This window comes from Bos taurus, chromosome 3 (assembly GCF_002263795.3).
Source record: "Bos taurus isolate L1 Dominette 01449 registration number 42190680 breed Hereford chromosome 3, ARS-UCD2.0, whole genome shotgun sequence".
In the NCBI taxonomy this organism is placed as follows: Eukaryota; Metazoa; Chordata; class Mammalia; order Artiodactyla; family Bovidae; genus Bos; species Bos taurus.
This window is the reverse complement of record NC_037330.1, coordinates 106799456-106823742: the sequence shown is the minus strand read 5'-3', so window position 1 is coordinate 106823742 and position 24287 is coordinate 106799456. Positions and strand designations below refer to the sequence as shown.

At 42.2% G+C, this 24287-nt stretch overlaps 1 protein-coding gene across 17 annotated transcripts in view; it reads left to right on the top strand.

Annotated features, from left to right (window-relative positions):
• The window catches only part of MACF1 (microtubule actin crosslinking factor 1), a 340927-nt gene that overhangs the window by 106934 nt on the left and 209706 nt on the right, over nucleotides 1-24287 (top strand). For 16 of the 17 annotated variants that reach the window (NM_001143860.3, XM_059882785.1, XM_059882784.1 and 13 more), the window contains one exon: nucleotides 23289-23350. In NM_001143860.3, coding sequence (NP_001137332.3) covers nucleotides 23289-23350 — 62 coding nt within the window. Of the gene's footprint in view, nucleotides 1-8821; nucleotides 9031-23288; nucleotides 23351-24287 lie in introns of those variants that run through there. The other variant, XM_059882769.1, reaches the window with a different exon arrangement.

Below are 24287 nucleotides of genomic sequence, written 5' to 3'. Positions count from 1 at the left end.
ACCAAAAGCATAGAGTAACTCTGTCACCCTCCTCCAGGTATAAATGTGGGAGAACTTGTGGGATTAGAGAAGTTTCTGGATTTGCTAATTATTCGGGTGAGAAAAGGCAGAGGAGAAGAGGTCAGTGAGAGGAAAGGGTGGCAGGCTGTCCTTGCCGAGGTGCATCTGGGAACACAGGGATGCCTCTGTTCTCTTTGGTAGGATTGAAACTGTTCTTTTCCCCTCAGGCAGCTACACAGTTTACACAATGTGAACCCAAGCCATCATGCATCCTGTTCAATGCAAGGAAGTTAGCTGTTCTTTTCCCCAGGTGAATATTCAGATCCTGATATTAAAATTTTATTCATTTTGTTCTTGAGTGGTAGCAGACCCCTCTTTCTTCCCGAATTACTATTTGCTGCATTATATTCCTTTGGCTTCTAAATGCCCAATGCTGGGATCAGCCCTGTGTTTAGCGGATTCTAAGTCTCCACAGTTGAGGGCTGATACAGTCTGGCTTTTGCTGGCTACACTCTCGGATCTCAGTGCCTTTAGCACTTACTGTCTTTGTGACCCGCTTACTGCCTTCAAGCCAACCTGTTGAGACACCTGTTACTTTATATCTTACAATTAAGATGCAGATTTGATGACTTACTACTTAGGAAACTGTCAGAATTTCATGAATGCTTGGCAGAATTAGATTCAGTCATTCCCAGTGTCTTTTTCCAGTAAGTCCTAGAAAAGCTTATGACTAAATATTCAGCTCCCAGTGTGCATCTGTATCAGCAAAAGCAGACAGACATTTGGAAATGTGTTCACTTGTGTAGTAGTGTGTTTTAGAAGGTAGCCCAAAGTGGCTTTCCGGATATGTAAGCCTGTGTTTGAGCTTATAAAGAAAGGAGTAGGCAGGCATGAGTTATTTGGCCCTATATGCTATATCGTATGAGATGAGAAAGTAAATATTATTTAAGCGAAGGCTGATACTTTCATTTTCATTTTTCTGTGCATGATGGTAATGGCATTTCTCAACCACTAGTTGCTTAACATTTTAAGAAGTTTATCCTCAGTATAGGATTTGCTCTTGAACTTAGAAGTCATAGCCCTATCTTTGAAATGCTTCTTTATGTTTTAAAAATACTAGTTTCACAAACAGCTGTAGTAAAAAGAAGAAAAATACACTGTAAAAGCTTTTTATTTTTATGAAACAACTTTGATTCTAGTGCCTATTAGTTATATTGGGAATATGCTATGTTCAGTTTATCCATAAAATTAGAGTGGTGGTTTTTTTCAGTTGGAGAATATGAATTCTAAAACTTTCACAGAATTACTTTGGAGGTTCTGAACTCATTTTAATTTAAATTTTAAGATGTATTTTATCTATTAAAATGTATTTTAAAATTACATGTGTACTCTAATGTACTATCTGCCAGTTGGACATCACCAGAATAAAGTTTCTCCCCCATTTCTGTGTATATACTTACAGTGCTTATGAATGTATTCTTGATTAAAAAGGTGAAGATTATGTCTTCTAGTCTGGTCTTTTTTTTTCCTTCCTCCACTAATAGCAAGTATGTACAGTATTGCAGAACGCACTGCAGAACATGAGTCCTGTGCTTAATAAACATTAGGCAAGTCTCAGATGCTCAGTTGTAATAGTGAGTGGGTGACACGTCCGTCATTAAGTGATCACATTGTAGTACTGGCTTAGTGGACGACCAGTTTCTGTGATCCTTGCCCCACTTTTCTAATCGTATCTACATATTATAAGAATGTACATAGTTTTTAGATACTGAAGGCATTTGACTTTGAAACAATATTTCTGTTATTCCTTCATGCTCTTGTATAAATTTATTTGAGTAATATCCTGAGATTAGAGGCAAACTGAAACTGTTACTGTTTGTTTCTATTTGTGTAAAGCAGTTAAAAAAAAAAAAGGTTCCCTGTAGTAAAATATAGCACAGAAATAAACAAGCTGCTGAGGCTGATATAACTGTAATTAAGTAATCTCTAATTTCAATCAAAATTACTTGATTGGTTAAGTCATTTGGCTTTAAATAAGTAATATAAATTTGAATCTGTAAAATTGAGTCATGCTATTAAATACTGAAATTACATGTTATATATGTTGAGTTCCATATAAGATTTGTTTGAACAGTTTCTGCTCTTTCAGTTGAAATCACTAGGCTCCTTAGTGCTAGAGTTCTAAGATACGGTACTCGAGCAAATCTTCATTGTGCTTGTGTACATTTTTCATTTCTTCCATTCTTAAAGGTGATCACATATTCTGTATTGCTCTTAGAGTTGAAGGGGACCTTGCCTATTAACCAGCCCAACTTCTTACTTAGTCCTGCCCTTGTCAGAAGTTACTCCTTTTGCTTGAAGGTAGGTTCTGATTGTAGAACATACAACCTATGGACTATTCATTCTGTTGACAGAGTTCTTTTTTAAGCTGAAAGTTGCCTCTTTGTAACTTATGCCCATCAGCCAAATTCTGCCTGGCAAAGATCAAGTGTACACACAGTCCCCAACTGTCTGATGGTTCGATAGATTTTTCAATTTTAACAGTGGTGTGAAAGAATATGCATTCAGTGGGAATCGTCGTCTGAATTTGATCTTTTCCTGGGCTGGCGGCAGGCAGCGCACACTCTCTCCTGACGCTGGGCACTGGCAGCAGCCACAGGGCTCATTCAGCCACATGGTCATGAGTGTAAACAACCGACACAATGATTCTGTACCCACACAGTCATGGTTTTTCATGTTCAGTATGGTATTCAGTAAATTCCATGAGATATCCAGCACTTCGTTATAAAATAGGCTTTGTGCTAGATGATTTTGCCCAGCTGTAGGCTAATGTAAGTGTTCTGTGCACATTTAAGGTAGGCTCAGCCAAGTGATGTTGTTTGGATATATAAAACGGTTAGCCATATCAAATGCATTTTTGACTTAGGATTCCCCTGCCCCCCGCAGTTTTTACTTATTTAGTTTTGGCTGCGCTGGGTCTTCGTTGCTGTGTGGGCTTTTCTTTAGCTGCAGCAAGTGGGGGCTGCTCTGTAGTTCTGGTGTATGGGCTTCTCACTGCGGTAGCTTTTCGTTGCGGAGCACAGGCTCTAGGTGCGAAGGCTACAGTAGTTGCAACACATGAGCTCAGTAGTTGTGGCTCACGAGCTCTAGAGCAAGTAGCCGTGGTGCACAGGCTTAGCTGTTCTGTGGCATGTGGGATCTTCCTGGATCAGCGATCGAACCCATGTCTCCTGCATTGGCAGACGGATTCTTTACCACTGAGCCACCAGGAAAGCCTTGGCTTAGGATATTTTTAACCTATGCTGGTTTATCAGGATGTAACTGCATCATAAAAATACCTGTATTTCCTCTTCTAGTTGTAGGCTTGCTTATACTTAATCTGTCTTCACCAGCCTAAATAATTCTCTTTCCATTACTACATGCAATTAAATAATCCTAACTCCTTGTCATTTTAGCATTCCCTTTGGACAGTTACAGTATTTTTTGCTTTGAAAATGTGGTGGTCATGTGTGTATATAGAGAGGTGAAGGAAGTACAGCAGAAACATTGGGGAAGGCATGTTTGGTTACTATTCCTTAGCTTTCCTTCACTATTTTTTTCTAGGTGTTAGGAGTACATTGGTGAGACACTGTAATATATGTACATGACTTTTACAGTCAAGTTCCCAAGTCAGCATGTCTTCAGCAGATGTAAACGAGAACAGGAAGACACAGTTTCTACTGAAGCCATATAATACCTGTAAGACGGAATTTGGCACTCACTGAGTACTTGGAATTTTACATAGTTCTCAGTACACCATGTCTACACTTGCATTCACATATATTATCTTCTTGTTTCCCAAACTTCCTACTGTTTTAGCTTACATCTTCATTTTTCCTCTCTGGGACTGTTGAAACAATCTATTTTACCCATTCTCTATATCTTCTACCCCCTCTGTCTTCTAACTGTAGCTAGAATGATCTTTCTAAACTACAGAGCTGTCTATGTCACTCTCCTGCTGAAAATCTATTAAAGCTTTCTTTCTGCTTTTGAAAGAAAGTTCAAACTTTTTAGCAGGAGATAAAAGGGTTTTCATGATCTGCCCATTGCCTGTTTCACTAGTTTTACTTCCTGTCTTGGCCTTATAAGCACTCAGTCCTGAAACATCATTTAAAACTTGTAGACATCTACCTGAAATGCCTGTATCTTCTTTTTAACTGGACAACGTAATACTTGTCATTCAAGGTAAGTGGTTATCACTTCTGGAGAGCCTTCCTTGACTGGAATAAAAGCTCCTCTTCTGTGCTCCAGTAGCATTCTGTTAATACTTCTTATTCAAACCTGTGTTGTCATCTCTTCTAGCTTGGTTCTCTGCCCACTAGTTAGATTCTGTTAGACTGTAAGATCTTTAAGAAGAGGAACTCTTACTCATCTCGGTGTCTTAAATGTCTATGACAGAATAGATGTCAGTGAATGTTACTTGAACGAATAAATGAAGGAATTAAGATAGCATCAGATCAAGCTGTAGTGGGAACTGTGCCCGCTTTATTTGTATATTTACAGGGCTTTGCTGAGCTTGACGTGAGGCCTGAGGTGGGTGCTTAGTATAGGATAACTGAACAGTATAGAGTTGCCCTGTGCCTTAGCTTATTAATATCCATATGGTGGTAGTGTAAACAGGAAAAGGGATTTATTTTTGAGAAGAACTTTTGAACTTTATGTTTGTGAAAGGACAGATTTCCCCCTACGGTCTTGTTTTCTTTCTCTGTAAAATGAAAGAGTTGACAATCCAATCGCTTAAGGTTTTTTCCATTTCCAGCATCCTACTAGAAGGACCAGCTGTAATTCCTGAATCTGGACCATATGAAGTACAATCTAGAATTGTACCATGACTTTTTTTTAAGCGGTTCCGTTACACTGTTGAGTCTCATTAAACCTAAGTTATAAAATGACCAAACCCTGTGCGTGAACTGCTGTTGTCACCCCTCCAAAGATTGCTGTTCCTTTGGTTTTCTAGAACTTCAGCATAAGACAGACATTCTAATGAAATTTTGTCCTATGAGATTTGGTATAGGCTTTTGAGATTGCTTTAAAATTTTTTTTTAGTACCTTTTAAGTACTTTTTTTATAATTATTTTATTTTATTTTTTTGGCTGTGCTGGGTCTTTGTTGCTGCGCACGGGCTTTCTCTAGTTGCGGTGAGCAGGTGCCACTCTTCATTGGGTCATGCGGGCCTCTCATCGTGGCGGTTGTTTTTGTTGCAGAGCACAGGCTGTAGGGCACATGTACTTCAGTAGTTCATTCATTGGGTTATGCGGGCCTCTCACCGTGGTGGCTGTTTTTGTTGCAGAGCACAGGCTGTAGGGCACATGTACTTCAGTAGTCGCAGCCTGTGGGCTCTAGAGCGCGGGCTCAGCAACCCTTAGCTTGTGGTGAACAGGCTTAGTTGCTCTGTGGCATGTGGTATTTTCCCAAATGAGATATTGAACCCATGTCCCCTGCACTGGCAGGTGAATTCTTATCCACTGTACCACCAGGGAAGTCCAAGATTGCTTTGAATTTTGATTCTTTATGACTAGGCTGTGCTGCATCCACTTGTATTATCTAACATTTTATTAGGGGCCTCCCTGATGGCTCAGATAGTAAAAAAATCTGCCTGCAATGTTGGAGACTCAGGTTCGATCCCTAGGTTGGGAAGATCTCCTGGAGAAGGAAGTGGCAACCCACACCAGTATTCTTGCCTGGAAAATTCCATGGACAGAGGAGCCTGGCAAGCTACAGTCCATGGGGTCACAAAGGGTCAGATATATAATGGATATGCAGATTTTTAAACAAATGGTCAAATTCCTAATATATCTTTGCTGAAATAACTAAAGCATTAGGTGTTTTAATCAAGATGCAGTCTTTGTCTTTTTCTTTCCTTAGTTATTTTTTTCTAGGTTGTGCAGTGTGTGGAAAGACCAGTGAACTTGGAGTCAGAACATCTGGGTTCTGAATCCTAGCTTTTGTGCTTTCTACTACTATGGATATTAGACAGACACTTAATTCCTCTGGACTTCAAATCTCTAATTGGCATGAGAAGAAAAAAGACTGAAGTCTCCAGTGTCCTGCAGTTCTGACAGTGTGATTATCTGGGCCATACTTGCATCTAGTATGGAATTGTCACTGAGAACTTGTTGAGAGTCTGGGGTTAAACTGCCTGTATTTTCCTCCTGTCTCTGCCCTGCTGGCAGAGTGACAGTAATCTATATGGGCCTCTATTTCCTCATTCGTAAAATGGGGTTTATAATACTTCATGATTGCTTTGAGTTAGTTCTTAGACTATATTCTACACATGGTAAGGACTGTGTAATTGTTTGCTGTCATTATTATACTTAAAAAACCAAAAGATATCAGTGAAGACATTGCAGTTTCATGTAGGCTTCTGGGACAAAATATAAATGTTTGTTTTTATAGTTGAGAATTTAAAAATATGGTAGAAGCCAATGTGGAAATGTATAAAAACTTAGTGATATATTATGAATTATTTTCACATACATTAGAAGGAAAGACTCTGTTTGCTTTATTATCCTCAATAGTGGGTGATTTTGATGTTTTGGGAAATAAATGAATAGCTTCAGTTTTCTGTGCTAGTAAGAAAGCCAGTAGCTATAAATTCTCAGATAACTTCTAGCCACGGAAATATTGGCTTGAATCTCTTCCTTCCATTCAACATTTTAACGAATCTGCAGGGAGCAGCCAGATTCACCTTTTCCTGCCTCTCACATCTGGTGAGCTATGAAATGGCTAAACATGGGCTAAAAAGGAGCAGGGACGACCTGGGTAATCATTACACTGGCTGGTTTTCTCCGCTAATTAAGAGCTGACTGTCTCCATCAGGGTCCTGTCTTTCCTGTCAGCAATGGATTCCGTTTTGAGGCTCAGAACCTTCTAGGATCCTAAAGGGAAGGCCTGTCTCCTGTTGGCTAGACTGACTTTGTCCCCACAGCTTTCTCTTACTTTCCTCAGTCTCTAGTACCTTCAAGGGAAATAAGTTCTGCCTAGATCCCAGGGGAGTGAGAAAAAGGCAGGTTTTGGTTCACCTTCCCAAGAGAATTGTTGGGATTAAATGAAATGATACTTGTTTAAAGTTTTTAGCACATTGCATGTGAACTAACAGTTACAATAGATGCTCAGTTAATTTTAGCTTGGATTATTGAGTGCCTTCTGAATGTGTGAGGGACTGGGATATGAAAACTAAAGACAGCCCCTGTACTGAAGGAATTTAAATCTGATAAAGGAAAAGGTTACTAAATATGAATCAGGAAATCTTTGTTCCCTTTTCGTCTCTCTTCCCTATTTCTTACGCTTTTCTTTAGTACAAGGTAAATTCTCGGAGAACCCTTCCTTCAAGACTAAGAAGACTCTAATAAGAGGAACAAACTGAGTAGAGTTGTCACAGGTTATTGGGGTGACTAGGAGCTTAGTCAAGGTGGGATAAAGTCAGCTGTGAGTCCTGTTATTAGTAAGTAGTAACAGGATTATTGCTAGTTTGCAGGTGGGAGGGATACCCTGTAGAGGGTAAGGAAGCTGTCAGGAAACTGAGGCAGGTCACAGGGCTTGTTTATCCTGAGTGACCTGCTTGGTAAACTTGTTTACTTTTTATTTCCCACTTGCAGTTTCTCGGGCTAACCTCTGGAAACTTGCTTTTCTGGGTGTTGGCCCTCTCTCCCTGTCTTCAGGAACAGGATTGGAAGTAGCATTAGCCTGAAGAAGTTGTTCTATTTAGGGAGCTAGAGCAGAGGGCCAGCAATTAGGCCCTTATCTGCAGTGGGGCCTTCTGAGTGGTGTGGGGACAGAACGGAGCGTCTGTCCTGACAGCGACAGAGGCTTGGCTTTTTCTGCCTCCTGGTTGGGTCAGAATTGTGAAGAAGCAGTGATGGGCTGGGCCATTTGAATGAAAAAGCCGTTCATTGTATTCCTTCAACATTCCAGTGTCTGGCACAATTAGCCAAGACTCGAAAACAAGTTGGACAAACAAGCAAGCAGCCTTCCTCTGAAGGATAAAGGATTCCTGGCACGGCTGATCAAGTGCGTTGACTGCAGAGACAAATGGGAGGGTCTGGGAAGAGGTAGGGGACTTTGGGGTGACATTCCTGGATGGAAGAGGGGAAAGAACGGAGCGGGAAGCCAACAGTACTTTGGACGCTGATGAGATCTGCTATACTAGATCTACCTAGAGGCTGGCCGGGGCCGGGCTCACTCTGTAAAGTAGGTGGAATCACTGGGGAGAGACTCTGACTCTGGGCAGCTGTAAGTTGGGACATGAAGCTCCCTTCAGAATCTAGGAATCTGTTGGCAGCGAACAGCGTATAGTCTTGCTTCGTGATGGTCTCTCCCACTGCGGGGGCTTTTCAGTCGGTTAACACTTTATATAGACATTTGGCCTGAGAAGAGTCAAGTCCTAGGAACAGGCTGGGCACTGGGTACCCTGTGTTTGACTTGGCAGTAAACCATTTCACATCCCTGGCCCTCCTGCAACTGTCTCAGATTCATGGGGGCATAAGCTTCTGCTCTGAAAGAGGAGAGTAACTCAGAGACTGGCTTCTGCCTAACCAGGCTTTCTTCACTTACTAATGCGGCTGGACTTCTCTGCACCCGAAGTGCCCACTTCGCCTGCTGCCGTTGGTCTGCAAGCACTGAGCTGGTGCTGCTTTTGAATAGGATGCCTTTTGCATGAAGACCTGGACCCAGTTTGGAAGTGCCCCAGGGAGGAGCTTCCTCTCTGACCTCAAGGGGAGGGAGGAGGTCAGTAGGAAGTGGTGGGTGGAGCCACTTCTCCGAACTTCTGCTGTCTCTCTTTCTGTTCATTGCACGGCCCTTTGGCTGGCTGTCTCTGTTTACTTCGCAGCCTTTTTTAAGGAGCTGCAGGGGGTGCACAGGCCCCTAGCTGGAGGTTCTTTGGGACACCTTCCTTCTAGGCAGGGTCAGCAGACGCTGGCGACATGTGGCCCAGTTACCAAGATGAGCACGAGTTCAACACCCACCTGGTTTGCCGCATGTGCTGTATGGGTTAGTATGTGAAGTTTCTTTTTTCCTTGCCTGGGCCTGAGGGTCCCAAATAGTCTTTACTCTCACTGACTCACAGGAGCGCATGAACTCAGAAGGCTTGGAGGCATTTACAGCCTTTGGGCTTGTTAAAACGTGCAGTGGGAGAGACCATTGGTTCCTGACTTCCTGGGGAACTTCTTAAAGTTGTAGTGACTGGCAGTTAAGAGCCTAAGCTTTGGGTGTGGGACTTTTTTATAGAGACTGAATTCATGCTCACGCTTCTGTCTGAGTCAGGAAACCACTTTTAAATTATGTTCTGAAAGTCCAGGGCATATTTTAGGAGAAGTTGGTTGGTTACAGAGTCTGCCTTGGAGCAGACAGGATTGTGGGAGAAGAAGAGGGTGGAGTCATGGCCCAGGTTTCCTCTTTGGGGCTGATTGCTAATTCTCCTGCACTTATTTACTCTCTTGCCAGATGTGAGGAGGGAAAAAGGCTTGAAGGTGTTCTGGGGATGGGGACCTCAAGAAGATTTGGAGGCTAGGAAGAGTCTTGTTGCTTAGATCTCTTGATAAAGGAGAGGAGTTTGTTTAAATAATATTCTATGACCTTGAGCAAGTGGCCTAGCCTTTTTGGCCACAGGTTTTCTTGGCTTCCAAACTGTAGGGTGTACAGACTGGTGTTGGAGGCATCATCATCATTTCCCAGTAAAATGGATAAGATAAGGAAAATATAGTGTGTGCTTTTCATAACTTACTTAAAGAACTGTTCTTTATTCTGAAATTGCCGTTTTTACTTTTTTGATGTTAAAATGTCCATTATTTTATGAAAGAATTATTGTCAGGTGGTTGTTTTTAGATAACTTTACTTAGCAAAATAAAAAGTTGACAACTTTATGTTAGGTTCTCTGATTTATTTTGGAACATTTACTCATTTACTGTGAAATCTAAGTTTAGGAACTACTGGATTGATAATACTACTAATGTCTTTTGGTTTTGTACTCTTAGTCTCTAAAGCAAAACAAAATTGTGACCCAAATGAGCAGATTTTTCACTAAATTTGAGATTGCTGGTTGTTTGATCAAGAGGAGATCTCAGAAAGGGAGTAGGATTAGGATTCTGATCCTGTCTTTTGACTGACAGACTGGCAGACGCTTTACCCTCTGAGCCACCAGGGAAGCCTCCTGATAGACCAGTACTGCCAAATTAAGTACTTTCTCAGAAATAAAGGTGGTACTATAATAATGGTTGTGGCACAAGGAATAGCAGTTTTAGTCAGTTATTGCCGTGGAGTCTAGCTTTTTATCTTTCTGGTATCGCTGAGATTTCCTCTGAGATCTAGAGGAAAGACTCTTGTACATCTGAAAATGCTTAGTGATATGAGGGCCCCTTTTCTGTAATCAACAGAAAAATATAAGGAAGGCTAGAATCTTCATTGAAATTTTCAGGGCAAAAACATTGTTCTCCCAGCTCATCCACCTCCGTTTAATCCCCCGGCAGCAATGTGACCTAACAGTTAAGAAAATGGACTTTGGCCTCATTGTCTGCATGGGGCTCCTACTCTACCACTTCACTTTCTACTGCTTAACTTTCTCTGCCTCAGCTTCCTCATTTAAAAAGTAGATTAAAATAGGCCCTAACATACAGTCATTATGAAGAGTGTATGTTAGGGTGCCAAGCCCAGTGCAAGTGCCTCTGCTGATTTTGATATGGTTGGTTTACAGACTGGTGTTGGGAAACCATTGACCTAGTCCAGACTCCTCACTTTATAGATGAGACTTGGGCTCACAGAGGGGAGATGAGTATCCTGTAAAGTAAGCCATAGAGTGGCAGCTGGGAAATCCAAGTTATAGACCTGATTCTGCCCCTCTGTAACCTTATCTAAACTCCTAAACCTGGGCTTCAATTTAATCATCTTTAAGATGATTTTTTGAGGATTGTTAACCCCTGTGTTTCTTCATTTATTTATTTTTGGATGTGCTGGGTCTTCGCTGCTGCGAACGGGCTTTCTCAAGTTGCAGCAGGTGGAGGCTACTCTCTAGTTGGGTACTTGGGCTGCTCATTGTGGTGACTTGTCTTGTCGGGGAGCACTGGCTCTAAAGCGTGCGGGATTCTGTAATTGTGGCTTGTTTGCCCATGGAATGTGGGATCTTTCTGAACCAGGGATCAAACCCATGTCCCCTGAATTGGCAGGTGGATTCCTAACCACTGGACCACCAAGGAAGTCCAAACCCTGTATCTCTTCGAAACTGTGAAGTATTGTATTTTTTCTGAGTGTGGTGTTCCGTTAAAGACTCTAGAAGCCATTATGTTTTTCTCATTCTTCCCTTCTCCTTCTAAACCTTTCCTTTCATCTCTGTGACTCTTTTCTTTTACCACCAGGCTTAGTCCTGGCTTGTTTCTTTACCTAACTTTTGCCTTTCTGCCTTGTACTCTCTGATTCCCAGTAGTGCAAAGAATTATCAGTAACAAAGTTCAGATTTTCCTAAGAAACAACATGAAAATTTTAATTTTGCCCTGAAGCGTCTAGTTATCACTTCCCTAAATTCCCAAGTCCCAGTCCTCATTGAGACATTCTGCGTCTTCACCAGCCTTCGGTGACCGATACCTGTCATGCATCCCTAGTGTAGTTATAGTCTGCACCTCGCCTCTTCCCTTCATTATATAGGACTGTGTTGTGTTGCCTTCTAATAATTTCACAGTGGTGGTAGAGTTTGGCAGTTAAAAGTCCATGGCAGACTTGGATTTGAATTTCACTTCTACTACTCACTAACCATGTGACATCAGGCAAATTTTTATTAAGTGTCCCTGAACCTCAATTTGAACTATGAAATGAAGATAAAAAATGTGTGCTTGATAGAATTATGAAGATTAAGTCAAATACTAAATGAGACAGGCCTTGTACAGTGCCCGACAGAGAATAGATACAATAAATATACAAGTCATTCTTTCCTCCCAAAGTTGACTTGCATACTTCTAGGGAAAGGCATCATTATATAAGGCTGGTGCCATTCTGTATTACTGCTAAGTACATTTTAATTGCTTGATCTTCATTTTAGCCCATTTTCTTTGAGTTCACATTAAGTGGTGTGAAGATGTGGCAGGAAGAATTTAGAAAAGCTGTGACTGTGGAAAGGGCATCCAAATGGAGATCTCTGCTCCCTGCTGTAAAGTCTTTTAATTACATTTGAGAATATGTCTTAGTCTGATCATAAAGGATCCATATAGATGTAATGGCACGTAGTGGGCTCTCACATAGTGTATATTGTTCAATGAATGAGTATTCGCAAGTGCTTACTGTTGTCCTAAATGTTGGCTATTTAAAGAAATTTTGAAGCATGATTCTTGACTCCAAGGAGCTAAAGTTCAGATAGAAAAATGGGATTTGCATGTAAAGATGTCTAGTAGTAGATTTTGTATGCTCGGTGCCAGGTAAATTAAACAAACACAGGCATCCAGAGGTGGCTGGGATAGCCAGAAAGGTTTAAAGGAGGAAGTGAGACTTCAGCTGCTCCTTGTAAGGAGGCTCTAAATTAGAGGAGGGTAGATATTCCACTAGGGGGAAATGGGTGGACAAAGGCAAGAATGTGCAATGTATGTTTGGAAACTGAGGTCAGAATGGTTGCAGTGGCGAGTCTAAAGATAAAGTTGGAAGAGTAGATAAATTGTAAATTCCTTCAGGTCAGTGACCATGTCTTATCTTTATTTCTACCAGTCACCTAACACATAGTAAGTAAAAACTGGAATTGAATTTCAGAGGGGTGTAATGGACAACAGAAACAAAGGACGTAGACTTGAGCCTCTGGTCTTCTGAGAGCAACTAAAGGACTTTGGATAGAGGGGCAGTATGAGCACAGTGGTGATTTAGGAAAACTTGAAATAGGCTAGCTGTTCTACTTGCTGCAGCCTCTTCTATCAACTGTTAGCATCAAATCTGTATCCTTAGTGCTGCCTGCTCTTCTGAACTCTAGACGTAAGGTTCCAACTGTCTGCAAGAAGGGTCTGCTGACACCTCATGTTTCTGCTACTCTGTTGTTGTTCGGTTAGTTGCTCAGTCGTGTCTGAATCTTTGTGACCCCATGGACGGCAGCAGGCCAGGCTTCCCCGTCCTCCACCATCTTCCGGAGCTTGCTCACTCGTGTCGTTCGAGTCAGTGATGCCATCCTACCATCTCATCCTCTGTCGTCCCCTTCTCCTCTTGCCTTCAATCTTTCCCAGCATCAGGGTCTTTTCAAATGAGTCAGCTCTTTGCATCAGGTGGCCAAAGGATTGGAGCTTTAGTTTCAGTATCAGTCCTTCCAATGAATATTCAGGACTGATTTCATTTAGGATTGACTGATTTGATCTCCTTGCTGTCCAAGGGACTCTCAAGAGCAACACCACAGTTCAAAAGCATCAATTCTTCAGCGCTCAGCTTTATTTATGGTCCAACTCTCACATCCATACACGACCACTGGAAAGACCATAGCTTTGACTAGACGGACCTTTGTTGGCAAAGTAATGTCTCTGCTTTTTAATATGCTGTCTAGGTTGATCATAGCTTTTCTTCCAAGGAGCAAGCATCTTTTAATTTCATAGCTGCAGTCACCATCTGCAGTGATTTTGGAGCTTAAGAAAATAAACTGTCACTTTTCTCCATCGTTTCCCTATCTATTTGCCATGGAGTGATGGGACCGGATGCCATGATCTTAGTTTTTTGAATGTTGAGTTTTAAGCCAGCTTTTTCACTCTCTTTCACCTTCATCAAGAGGCTCTTTAGTTCCTCTTCACTTCCTACTATAAGGGTGGTGTCATCTGCATATCTGAGGTTATTGATATTTCTCCTAGCAGTCTTGATTCCTGCTTGTGCTTCATCCAGTCTGGTGTTTCTCATGATGTGCTCTGCATATAAGTTAAATAAGCAGGGTGACAATATACAGCCTTGATGTACTCCTTTCCCAATTTGGAACCAGTCCATTGTTGCATGTCCAGTTCTAACCATTACTTCTTGACCTGCATACAGGTTTTGCAGGAGGCAGGTAAGGTGGTCTGGTATTCTCATCTCTTTAAGAATTTTCAGCAGTTACTTTACCCAACCCAATCTGTGCCTTCTGTTTTCCTTATCTCAGGTACTACTCCTCCCAGTTGTTGTGACTAGAAACTTCAGGATTATCTTCCACTGTCCCTTTCTTTAACAGCTACTCAGTAGCTAAAAGCTGTTGTTTCTTCCTCTGCATTGTGTGGGGATCTGCCTGCCTTTTTGTATTCCCACTGCCTCAGCACTATTCATGCTTTGGTTTCTTTCTTGGTCTATTGCACACAGTAGGCCTCTAGTTGCTTCTGCCTCTTAGTGTTTCTCTGCTGCAGTCTGGTCTTCAGTCCAATGCCGGGCTAATCTTTCCAGAACACTCTGGTTCAGGAAATTTCAGTGGTATCCTTTATCTACTGAAAGTATTAACATGCTCCTTATTCCAGCTCTGGAGTGATGTGATCTCAGGTCACCTTATTAGTTTCCATGGTATGTAGCCACACCATGCCCTCCAGCATATCCTGTGTACTCACAGGTCTCCAAGTCACTGCTCAAGCTTATTCTTTGGAATTCCTTAACCTCTTTTTGGGCTGCCAAAATCATACTTGTCATCCCAGGTTTACTTCAAATACCACGCCTTTCATGAACTCTTCTCCTATCCCCCTGTCAGAATTAATCAACTCTGTTTATCTGCACAATTTTGTGCAGCTTGTATCTGGTATCTATTTGCTTGGTGTTATTGTCAGTTATTAATTAATACATATTGGTCTCTGCCACTAGATTGACCTCATGTGGTCAGGGAACAGGCTGATCCCAGCTTTCTACATATTTATTTACATTTTTGTCAGCTCACGTGTCTCGGTTTTATAATTCCAGGTGGTTGGTGCTTATTGGGCTTCTTGAACCACTTGTAATTTTTCTGTGGCCCTCAGGAAAATAAGCAGAGGCTTTTCTCTCATTTGTTTTTTTCATGATTTGCGATGCACTGGGGCTATGTTGTAGGCTATGTTGGAATAGAACACAGAACTTTGTGCCTCAAATGCGGCTTTCATTTCTGACCACAGACCTATCCTCAAGTTGTTCTGAGTACAACAGGACAGATGGATAAGCAAACTATGATACCTTGTAATAAGCACAAGAGGGAGATGACCTCAACTCATGTGTGTAAGGGATGGAGGAGGTGATAGCTAAGTTGAATGCCGAAGAATGCATAGTTGGGGAGGCCGGAGCTGTCTTCCACACAGAAAGAACAGTAAATGCAAAGTCTGGAGGGTGTAAGAGCACATGCCTCATTTGGGGACAGTTGTACATTCACAACAAAGGTCCGTCTCATCAAGGCTATGGTTTTTCCAGTAGTCATGTATGGACGTAAGAGTTGGACTATAAAGAAAGCCGAGTGCCGAAGAATTAATGCTTTTGAACTGTGGTGTTGGAGAAGATTCTTGAGAGTCCCTTGGACTCCCAGGAGATCAAACCAGTCCATCTTAAAGGAAATCAGTCCTGAATATCATTGGAAGGACAGATGCTGAAGCTGAAACTCCAATACTTTGGCCACCTGATGTGAAGAGCTGACTCATTTGAAAAGACCCTGATGCTGAGAAAGACTGAAGGCAGGAGGAGAAGGGGATGACAGAGGATGAGATGGTTGGATGGCATCACTGACTCAATGGACATGAGTTTGAGTAAACTCCGGGAGTTGATAATGGACAGGGAAGCCTGGCATGCTGCAGTCCATGGGGTCACGAAGAGTTGAACATGACTGAGCGACTAAACAGAACTATACATTCACCAAAGCTGAAAATTAGAGTTTTTATGAAAGGCTGGAGAGGGAAAAGTGGCTACATCATAAGAGGTCTTAGATCTCAAGCTAAAAAGTTTAAATGTTATCCTGAATGCAGGTATCAGGCTTTAGAATCCAGTAGAGCTGAGTTCGGACTTACCTTGTGATCTTGGGCAAGCCTCTGTGGGCTTTATCTTTCCAGTAAAATAATGCCTTTCAGGGTTGTTGAAGCTTCCCTGGTGGCTCAGAGGTTAAAGCATCTACCTGCAATGCTGGAGACCCAGGTTTGATCCCTCGGTTGGGAAGATCCCCTGGAGGAGGAAATGGCAACCCACTCCAGTATTCTCACCTGGAGATTCATGGACGGAGGAGCCCGGTAGGCTACAGTCCATGGGGTTGCAGAGCCGGACGACTGAGCAACTTCACTTTCACTTTCACAGGGTTTTGAGTACTGGGAACAATAAATGTAAGGTACTTGACATATAAGTAGATTGTCGAAAAATGTTAGCTGTTATATTATTAGGAGGATAAGGAGTCGCTGAAGGATTTTAATGTGACAGTAAGAAGATCATTCTTGTGAAAAAGGTTGCTGGCAGCCTTGAGGAGGAGCTGTCTTAGTCCGTTTGTTATTGAGTTACTAAGTCGTGTCCGACTCTTTGCTACCCCATGGACTGTATAGCCTGCCAGGCTTCTCTGTCCATGGAATTCCCCAGGCAAGAATACAGGAGTGGGTTGCCATTTCCTTCTCCAGGGGCTTTTCCTGATCCAGGGATCAAACAGATTTGGTGCCGCTGAGCTACCTTTGGGCTGCTGTAACAAAACCATAGACTCAGTGGCTTAAACAGCAGACATTGATTTCTCACTGTTCTGGAGGTGGCTCAGTCCGTGGTCAAGGCACCTACTGATTTGGTGTCTTGTAAGGACCTTTTCCTGGTTCATAGACAGCTGGCTGTCTTCTCACTGCACCTTCATGATGGAGTGGGTGGGAAAGAGCTTTTTGTAAGGACAAATTAGTGTCCTTTTGTAGGGACACTAATTCCATCTATAGAGCTAATTCCATCTATATTGCTCCACCCTGATGACCTAATCACTTCCCCAAGGCTTCACCTTCTAATTCTGTCACATCACATTGGGAGTATGATTTCAGGGTATGAATTTTAGGAAGGCATAGACATTCAAACCAAAACAAATGGATTATATATAGCAGGGAAACCTATTAGAAGCAGGGAGAGAGATAAGAGTTCATTTTTAGGCAAGTTGAGCTTGAAATGAGCATGAAAGTTTTAGGAGTCGGTTGGACATATGAGAATGGTATTTAGGATAAAGTATTGAGCTGAAGATAATGAATTTGGGAATTGTCAGTGTATAGGTTACTGTTGAAACCATGGGTAGAGCAAATCATTTTGGGAGAATGTAAAGAACAACTCTTCTTTATTTTTTTTTTTTTTGGAAAGTCTATAGGTTTTTTGTTTTGTTTTGTTTTGTTTTGTTTTCATCCCATAATGTATGTAACACTAGAAATTTTGCCTGCAATTTTAGGTGGCTTATGACCCACCCCCTCCAAACCCACTTATGGACCTTTAGGTCTTAAGAAGCTGTAATATGGAATGAAAAGGAAAGAGGGCTAAGGATGAGTAAACATTTAAGGGGTGAGCAAAAGAGAAGGAATAATCAAAGGGGAAGGAAGGAAACCAGGGCAGAATGGAGTCTCAGATACAAGAGGGAGAGGGGGTTTAAAAGGTAAAGAAAAGGTCAGCATAGTCTTCTGGGTTGGCAGGTAGGTGACTGTGCGCAGAGCAGTTTCCATGAATTTGTGAGACTGGAAGCCAGGTCACGTGGTGAAGCAGGGGGATGAGAAAGTGGAAATGGTGAGCGTTGTCTTCACACTTGTTCATGTAGCCGAGGGGAAAGGAGAAGAGTAGGTCAAGGTATGCAGGCTAGGCAGGGATGGTTGGAATAAGCTTCTCAAGGAGAAGGGAGGACGTAGGATCCACATTTCAGGGGGATGGACTTGCCTAGGTAGCAAGGAGGGAGTCTGCCAGTGACACTAAAATTAAGAAAGTTAGGGTAGGTATTGGTAGCTTGGTGTCGTAATAAAATTGGACACGAGTATTGAGTAACCCTCACATGACTAGTTGGTGCCTCCATAAGTTTAATCTAAGAATTTCCCAGGAGGCTGTTGGGTTCTTTGTTGTCAGTTCACAGCCTTTGGTGGAGCTGAATTTACAAGAAGCTTTTAAAAGTAACATCACCTTTGCTCTGATTGACTGTTTTCTTCTCATATAAACATATCTTCTTAAACTTGAAAGATCTTTGCTGGGCCTGGAATTAAATGAAGGATTTATGTGTGGGGAATCAAACCTAAAACTTACTAGAAACTTTTGAAGTCTGAGCTGTTTGGAGTGTTCTGAAGGTCTATGTAATCCAGTTGTTGTTTGACTTCCCTAATGAATTTCCTTGCTGAAATATTAAGATCTTAAATTCCAGGCACTGCAGTATTGGTGTCCTCTTATCCTAATGCTTAAGTCAGGAGAGAATGTTCATGTAATTGATTGGTCTGCAACATAGTATCCTAAAAAAGGATCCTCCAGCTTTGGGGCAAGATTGTTATATAAAACCCTTTTCTGAGGAACTTACAGCTCAGCTCTAAACAGGCTAGCTGGTCTTGGGAAGGACTTGTAATCATGTTGCTTTTAGTAATTACATTCAGAATAAGTACTTGGACCTCTTCCCTCTGAATTGAAAGTCAGGTTTCTAGCTATTCGAAGCATGACTGACGTGAGGCCATCCACTTTCCATAGTGCATTACCCCATGGGAAGGCTTAGTAGGTGAACAGCGTAACTGTGGGTAGTAAAACTTAAAAAACTCAATTGTGTTAATAGCATCTTCATGTCTAAAAGATATGAGACAGTGGACAGGACTCTTACAGGTGACTTGGTTTTGATGTCATTCTGTGTGTTTCTTTAGCGATCTTCTAATCATATGTTGGCCAATCAAGAAAGTTTATTTCTTGTAAGAGTCTAGGGAATTCCCTGGCAGTCTAGTCATTAGGGCTTGGCACTTCCACTGCTGGGGCCCAAGTCAGTGACATAAGATCATGCAAACTGCATGGTATAGCCAAAATGAAAAAAAAAAAAAGAGCCCAATCCAATATTCGAAAACTCCAGTATCCCAGTAAGTATCACCTGTTTGCAGGAACATGCAAACATAATGGAAAACAATATTAAAGCTGACTAAAAGTCCTGCATTTCCACCAATGCCAGGTCTACTCTGCCTTGCTCTACTGATTAGCTTTATAACCAAAAATAGGCTGTTTCTAATATTAGAGTTATCACTCTGAAGACACAAGTTTTCTTTATAGAATTTCTTTTATTATAAAAGTAATACATGTTTGCTGTAATAGGTTAAACACTACCTAGATGGAAAAGAAAAAGTTAATAAATTTCCTTTTGAACTTGCCAATATTTTAAAGAGGTGGAATTCATGTGATTTCTTTTTAGTCCACGGCCTCGTGTCCTTTAGACCTGGAGGTGTGACTAGCACGATCGCATCTTCTTTATTTTCTCCCCACGGTTACTCTCTTCACCTCCCAAGCCTTCCCATGGGGTAGTGCACTAGGGAAACCAGGTGGCTGCTCATCAGTTACGCTTCCAGTAGCTAAAAACCTGACTCTCGGTTTTGTTTTAGGTCTTATTATGTAGAGCTTTAGATGTTAGTAGCTGTGGTAGATGTAAAAACATAAAGCATGATGTCTTTCCTCAGGGAGTTAATGATCTCATTGATGAGTAACAATAAGGTTATTCGAAGTTTAGAATTTATATAATTATATAAGTATAGATTGAGTGATTAGCATAGTAAATACCATAAAAATTTGGAGAACAAAGAGACTATTGAGACATGGGATTGTCAGGAAAGGCTACCAGAGTAACGTTTCTCAAACACAAATCTCACATGTCATTCTCCTGTTTAAAATCTTTTAATATGTTCTCTTATCTTCCCTTACCAGTTTCTTTGTGATAAAGTTTGGACTCCTTAGCTTGTCACGAAAGGCCATGATTTGACTCATGCCATTCTATCCAGCTTTATGTGTCACTACCACCTAACACACATCCTGTCTTTCAGCTCCCGTTAATTCTGTGCAGTTGTCTGAACATGAGCGCCTTCAGATCTCCGTTACTTTGCACTAGGTGGAACTGCTTGTAGCCTTGCCCCTTCCCTTCTCTTTCTGACTAGCTTGTAACTCATGTTTTAAATTTTAGTAGAGACACCCACGGAGAAGGCAATGGCACCCCACTCCGGTACTCTTGCCTGGAGAATCCCATGGATGGAGGAGCCTGGTAGGCTGCAGTCCATGGGGTCGCTAAGGGTCGGAAACGACTGAGCGACTTCACTTTCACTTTTTACTTTCATGCATTGGAGAAGGCCATGGCAACCCACTCCAGTGTTCTTGCCTGGAGAATCCCAGGGACAGGGGAACCTGGTGGGCTGCCGTCTATGGGGTCACAGAGTCGGACACGACTGAAGCGACTTAGCAGCAGCAGCAGCAGAGTCACCCATCGAGAGATGCTCACTAGCCTCCTGTGTGTCCCTCCTGTAGTCAGAGAGGCTTAACTACTTCTCTTATGTTCTTGAGCACTCTGTGCTTACCTCTGTTACAGCCACATGGAAGTTATTTCTTCTTTCTGCCAGACTGTCATCTCTTTTAAAGGTAGGGACTGTGACTTTGTATAATACAGGCTATTCTAAACAGCTAGCTCCTTACTAAGACCTATTCAAAGAATAAATGAGTGAATGAATGAGCTGGATTTTAAATAGCATTTGGAGAAGTGGAGAGGAAGAAAGTAACTTGCTGTGAAAAGAATGTCAGTGATTTAGATGAGGTTGTAGCTGCAAGCTGACTCTGACACAAGCTTGGAAAGGATTATGAAGAGGTCAGGTAACTAAATCAGCATCTGAAAAGATCAAATGATCAAAATATGAGAATGACAGTGGTCAAATCTAATAAAAATTCTGACTTAAATAATTGCAGGCCTCTATGAAGGGAAAATTAGATTAGACTTTAAAAACAGTTCCAAATGAGTGCCAATAGGTAGAATTTATAAGGATGCAGATTATGACACTTTATGGAACTTTAATTAGTATATGTTGCTTATGAAGAATTCTCTATTAAGTTTTAAGCTTCAGTAATATTGTAGATGTATGCAAGATTTGGACAGACCTTTCAACTCTGAACAAAATGATTGTTGTGAGGGGATTTGCAAATCAGCAAGGAATTAGACAAATTCATTCTAATTCCTAACTTCCATGGTCTATAGTAGGAAAAGACCACTATTTCCTACAAACAAAGCCAGAAAGGAGGTGAAGGTAAGGTTAGCAACAGTTGGAGGAGTGCTTACTGGATGGCTATAGATTCAGAGACTGGAAAGGAAGAGGTGAGGGTAAGGTTAGGGACAGATGAAGGAGAACTTAGTGGATGGCTATCAATTCAGAGAAGTAAGAAGATAGGGCATCCACCTGGAAGTGGTGGGCCAGTGCTTGTGTGCCTTTTACTTGGGTATCAGTAAGAAGGGAATAACTGCGCAGTAGGGACATAAAACCTATTGAACTTTGTGTGAGTTACTAGTGAGTCAGTTAATTCAGTTCAGTCACTCAGTTGTGTCCGACTCTTTGTGACCCCATGAATCGCAGCACGCCAGGCCTCCCTGTCCGTCACCAGCTCCCGGAGTTCACTCAGACTCACGTCCATCGAGTCAGTGATGCCATCCAGCCATCTCATCCTCTGTCTTCCCCTTCTCCTCCTGCCCCCAATCCCTCCCAGCATCAGAGTCTTTTCCAATGAGTCAACTCTTTGCATGAGGTGGCCAAAGTACTGGAGTTTCAGCTTTAGCATCATTCCTTCCAAAGAAATCCCAGGGCTGATCTCCTTCAGAATGGACTGGTTGGATCTCCTTGCAGTCCAAGGGACTCTCAAGAGTCTTCTCCAACACCACAGTTCAAAAGCATCAATTCTTCGGCGCTCAGCTTTCTTCACAGTCCAACTCTCACATCCATACATGATCACTGGAAAAATCTGACTAGTGAGTCAGATTTTCTTGCCTGGAGAATCCCAGGGACGGGGGAGCCTGGTTGGTTGCCGTCTACGGGGTCACACAGAGTCGGACACGACTGAAGTGACTTAGCAGCAGCAGAGTCAGATTTACAAAATCCTGCTACTTTCTTCTGAAATGTCTCTTTGTTGGAGAAGAAATTGAGGAGTGGTCATCTCAGTTTGGGGATTGTCCTAGTGAAAGTAATAGTAGAAGATTAGGGAGATGAGAGTCCCTGGGGTACTTGTGACGACAGCTTTGACTTGCTTAATCATGTTGTCTGGCACAGATTGGGATAATCTTAGACGTTCTTAATAAATAGGATAAAGTAAGAAGAGAGTGATTGAAGGTTGAAAGTGAGGAGGAGATATGAAAGATTGGTAGAGATGACTACTGAGTAGCTATGTTTGGAGAAGAAATGAGGCCTAGGAAGTGGGATGGTGGTGGCTGTCTATGGATTGGAGATGAGGGTCAGTGGAGCCAAGCAGGTTCACATGCATTGTCCACACATATGTTGAAATAATTTGAGGATGACGTCAGAGAATACCCATTGAACAAAGTTGTTGGGGGAGATTAAGGTAGATTTGCCATGTGGAGGGGTGCATGCAGCAGGGAATGGTCGATGATAGCAGGCATGATTCGAACAGGATCATACAGTGGAGGGAAAGGGCTTCAAATACATAGAAGAGGAACAGACCTGATGGATCAGTGGTCTGGAGGTGGCAGTTGTGGGACAAGGTGAGTCCCTCATGATCAGGCCTCTGTGATGTAGTCATTGTCAAGTGTTGACAGTCGTGTTTCTGTTGAAGAGGTGAACAAAGTCAGAATGGAGCAGAATTTGCCTAAGAAAAAATGGGGGTTCTAAGACTTGGAGAAGGGAGGGAGGGGAGGAGAGATGTTCCAGGGGACCTAGTGGGCAGCTTTGAGAGTTTGGTTGGCAAGGCTGGGAAGGAAGCTAGAGTGAGGGAGTCCTAGGGGAGGAGGGGGAAGGAGGAGAGCATTGATCAGGAGGACCGTGTGTGGAGAGTGAAATGTAACCTCAGCACTGGGTGTCCTGAGGGCCAAGGCCACTCCACCCTCCTGTTGGGGGTTTTCACAGCTTCGGATTTTTGGAGCTTGCTGTGGGTGGGGTGGGGATGTAGGGAATCACTGCCCTCCCTGGAGAATTAGGATGTGAAGGAGACTTTGCGGTGACATGATTCTTGAGGCATGTGATTCTGTCTAATGTGTAAAGTGACAGAAGAAGGAAATTCAGAGAGACTGAACCTTCCCAACAACAAGATGCTGTCTCTCAGGCTGAAGAAACCGTCTCCACTGTGCTGGAGAGGCTGGGTGTGGGCAAGGCAGAGGCTGGGGAACATGGCGCCAGGCAGCACTAAGCCGGCGCCTTCTCCTTGTCTCCTCACAGATGAACGGGACCGAGTGCAGAAGAAGACGTTCACCAAGTGGGCCAACAAGCACCTGATGAAGGTAGGACCCCTCATGGGCGCCCCTGGTCTGAATCTGTCAGGCCCTCCTCCCAGACAGCTCGCGTTGCTGGCCGCAGGGTCCCGTTGATGGGGATGCATGCCTTTTTTTCCTTTTCTTTCTTAAAAAAAAAAAAAAAAAAAGGTATATATATATATATTTATCTAACATAGTCCTAATAGTGTGGAAACTTTCATGGATGAGTTTCTTGGTGAAGACAGTAACTCCTCCATTACCTAAGAAGGCTGAGGTTGAGGATACCATGGGGTGATTCCTGAGATTCCAAGAATGCTTTGTGTCAAACCTTACATACTATTTTTTAAGCCCCTATTTTGTTTTAAATTTTTTAATCTGATTACTGTGTAAGGATGGGGCAGAGGGAATCTTGTTCTCAAAGTGTGCAAGTCTTAAATCATCAGTATAGTGAACTTTTTTATTATGTATATACTTGTTTAACCCCCATGCAGTTTAAAATACAGAACAAAATGGCTAGGGTTGGAGGGAGATCTTATCATTATTTTAAAAAAGAGGAAAACCCAAGGCAGAGACATATTACCTACCTAAGGATAAACAGTATGACTAATATGACAGTCATATTTGAATACAAAGTTTTTAAGTTATAGTAATTACTCAACTCAGGTAATTTTGAGTTATGAATAATTGCTGCTCTGAGAAAGATTACCAGGGACCTCTTAATTGCTGTTTCCAGTGGTTTTATCTTTCTCTCATTTGATTTCTTTGTAGCATTTGATAGTATTGACTAACTCACTGCTTCTTTAAAGCCCTCTCTTCTGTTGCCTTCCAGGACACTGCTTTTTCCCAAGTTACCTCTTCCCTTCACGAATGCCCTTCTCCTGCCTCTTTCACTGGCTTCTTGTCCTCCATGTTGACGTCCCCTGCTGCTGCTGCTAAGTCACTTCAGTCGTATCCGACTCTGTGT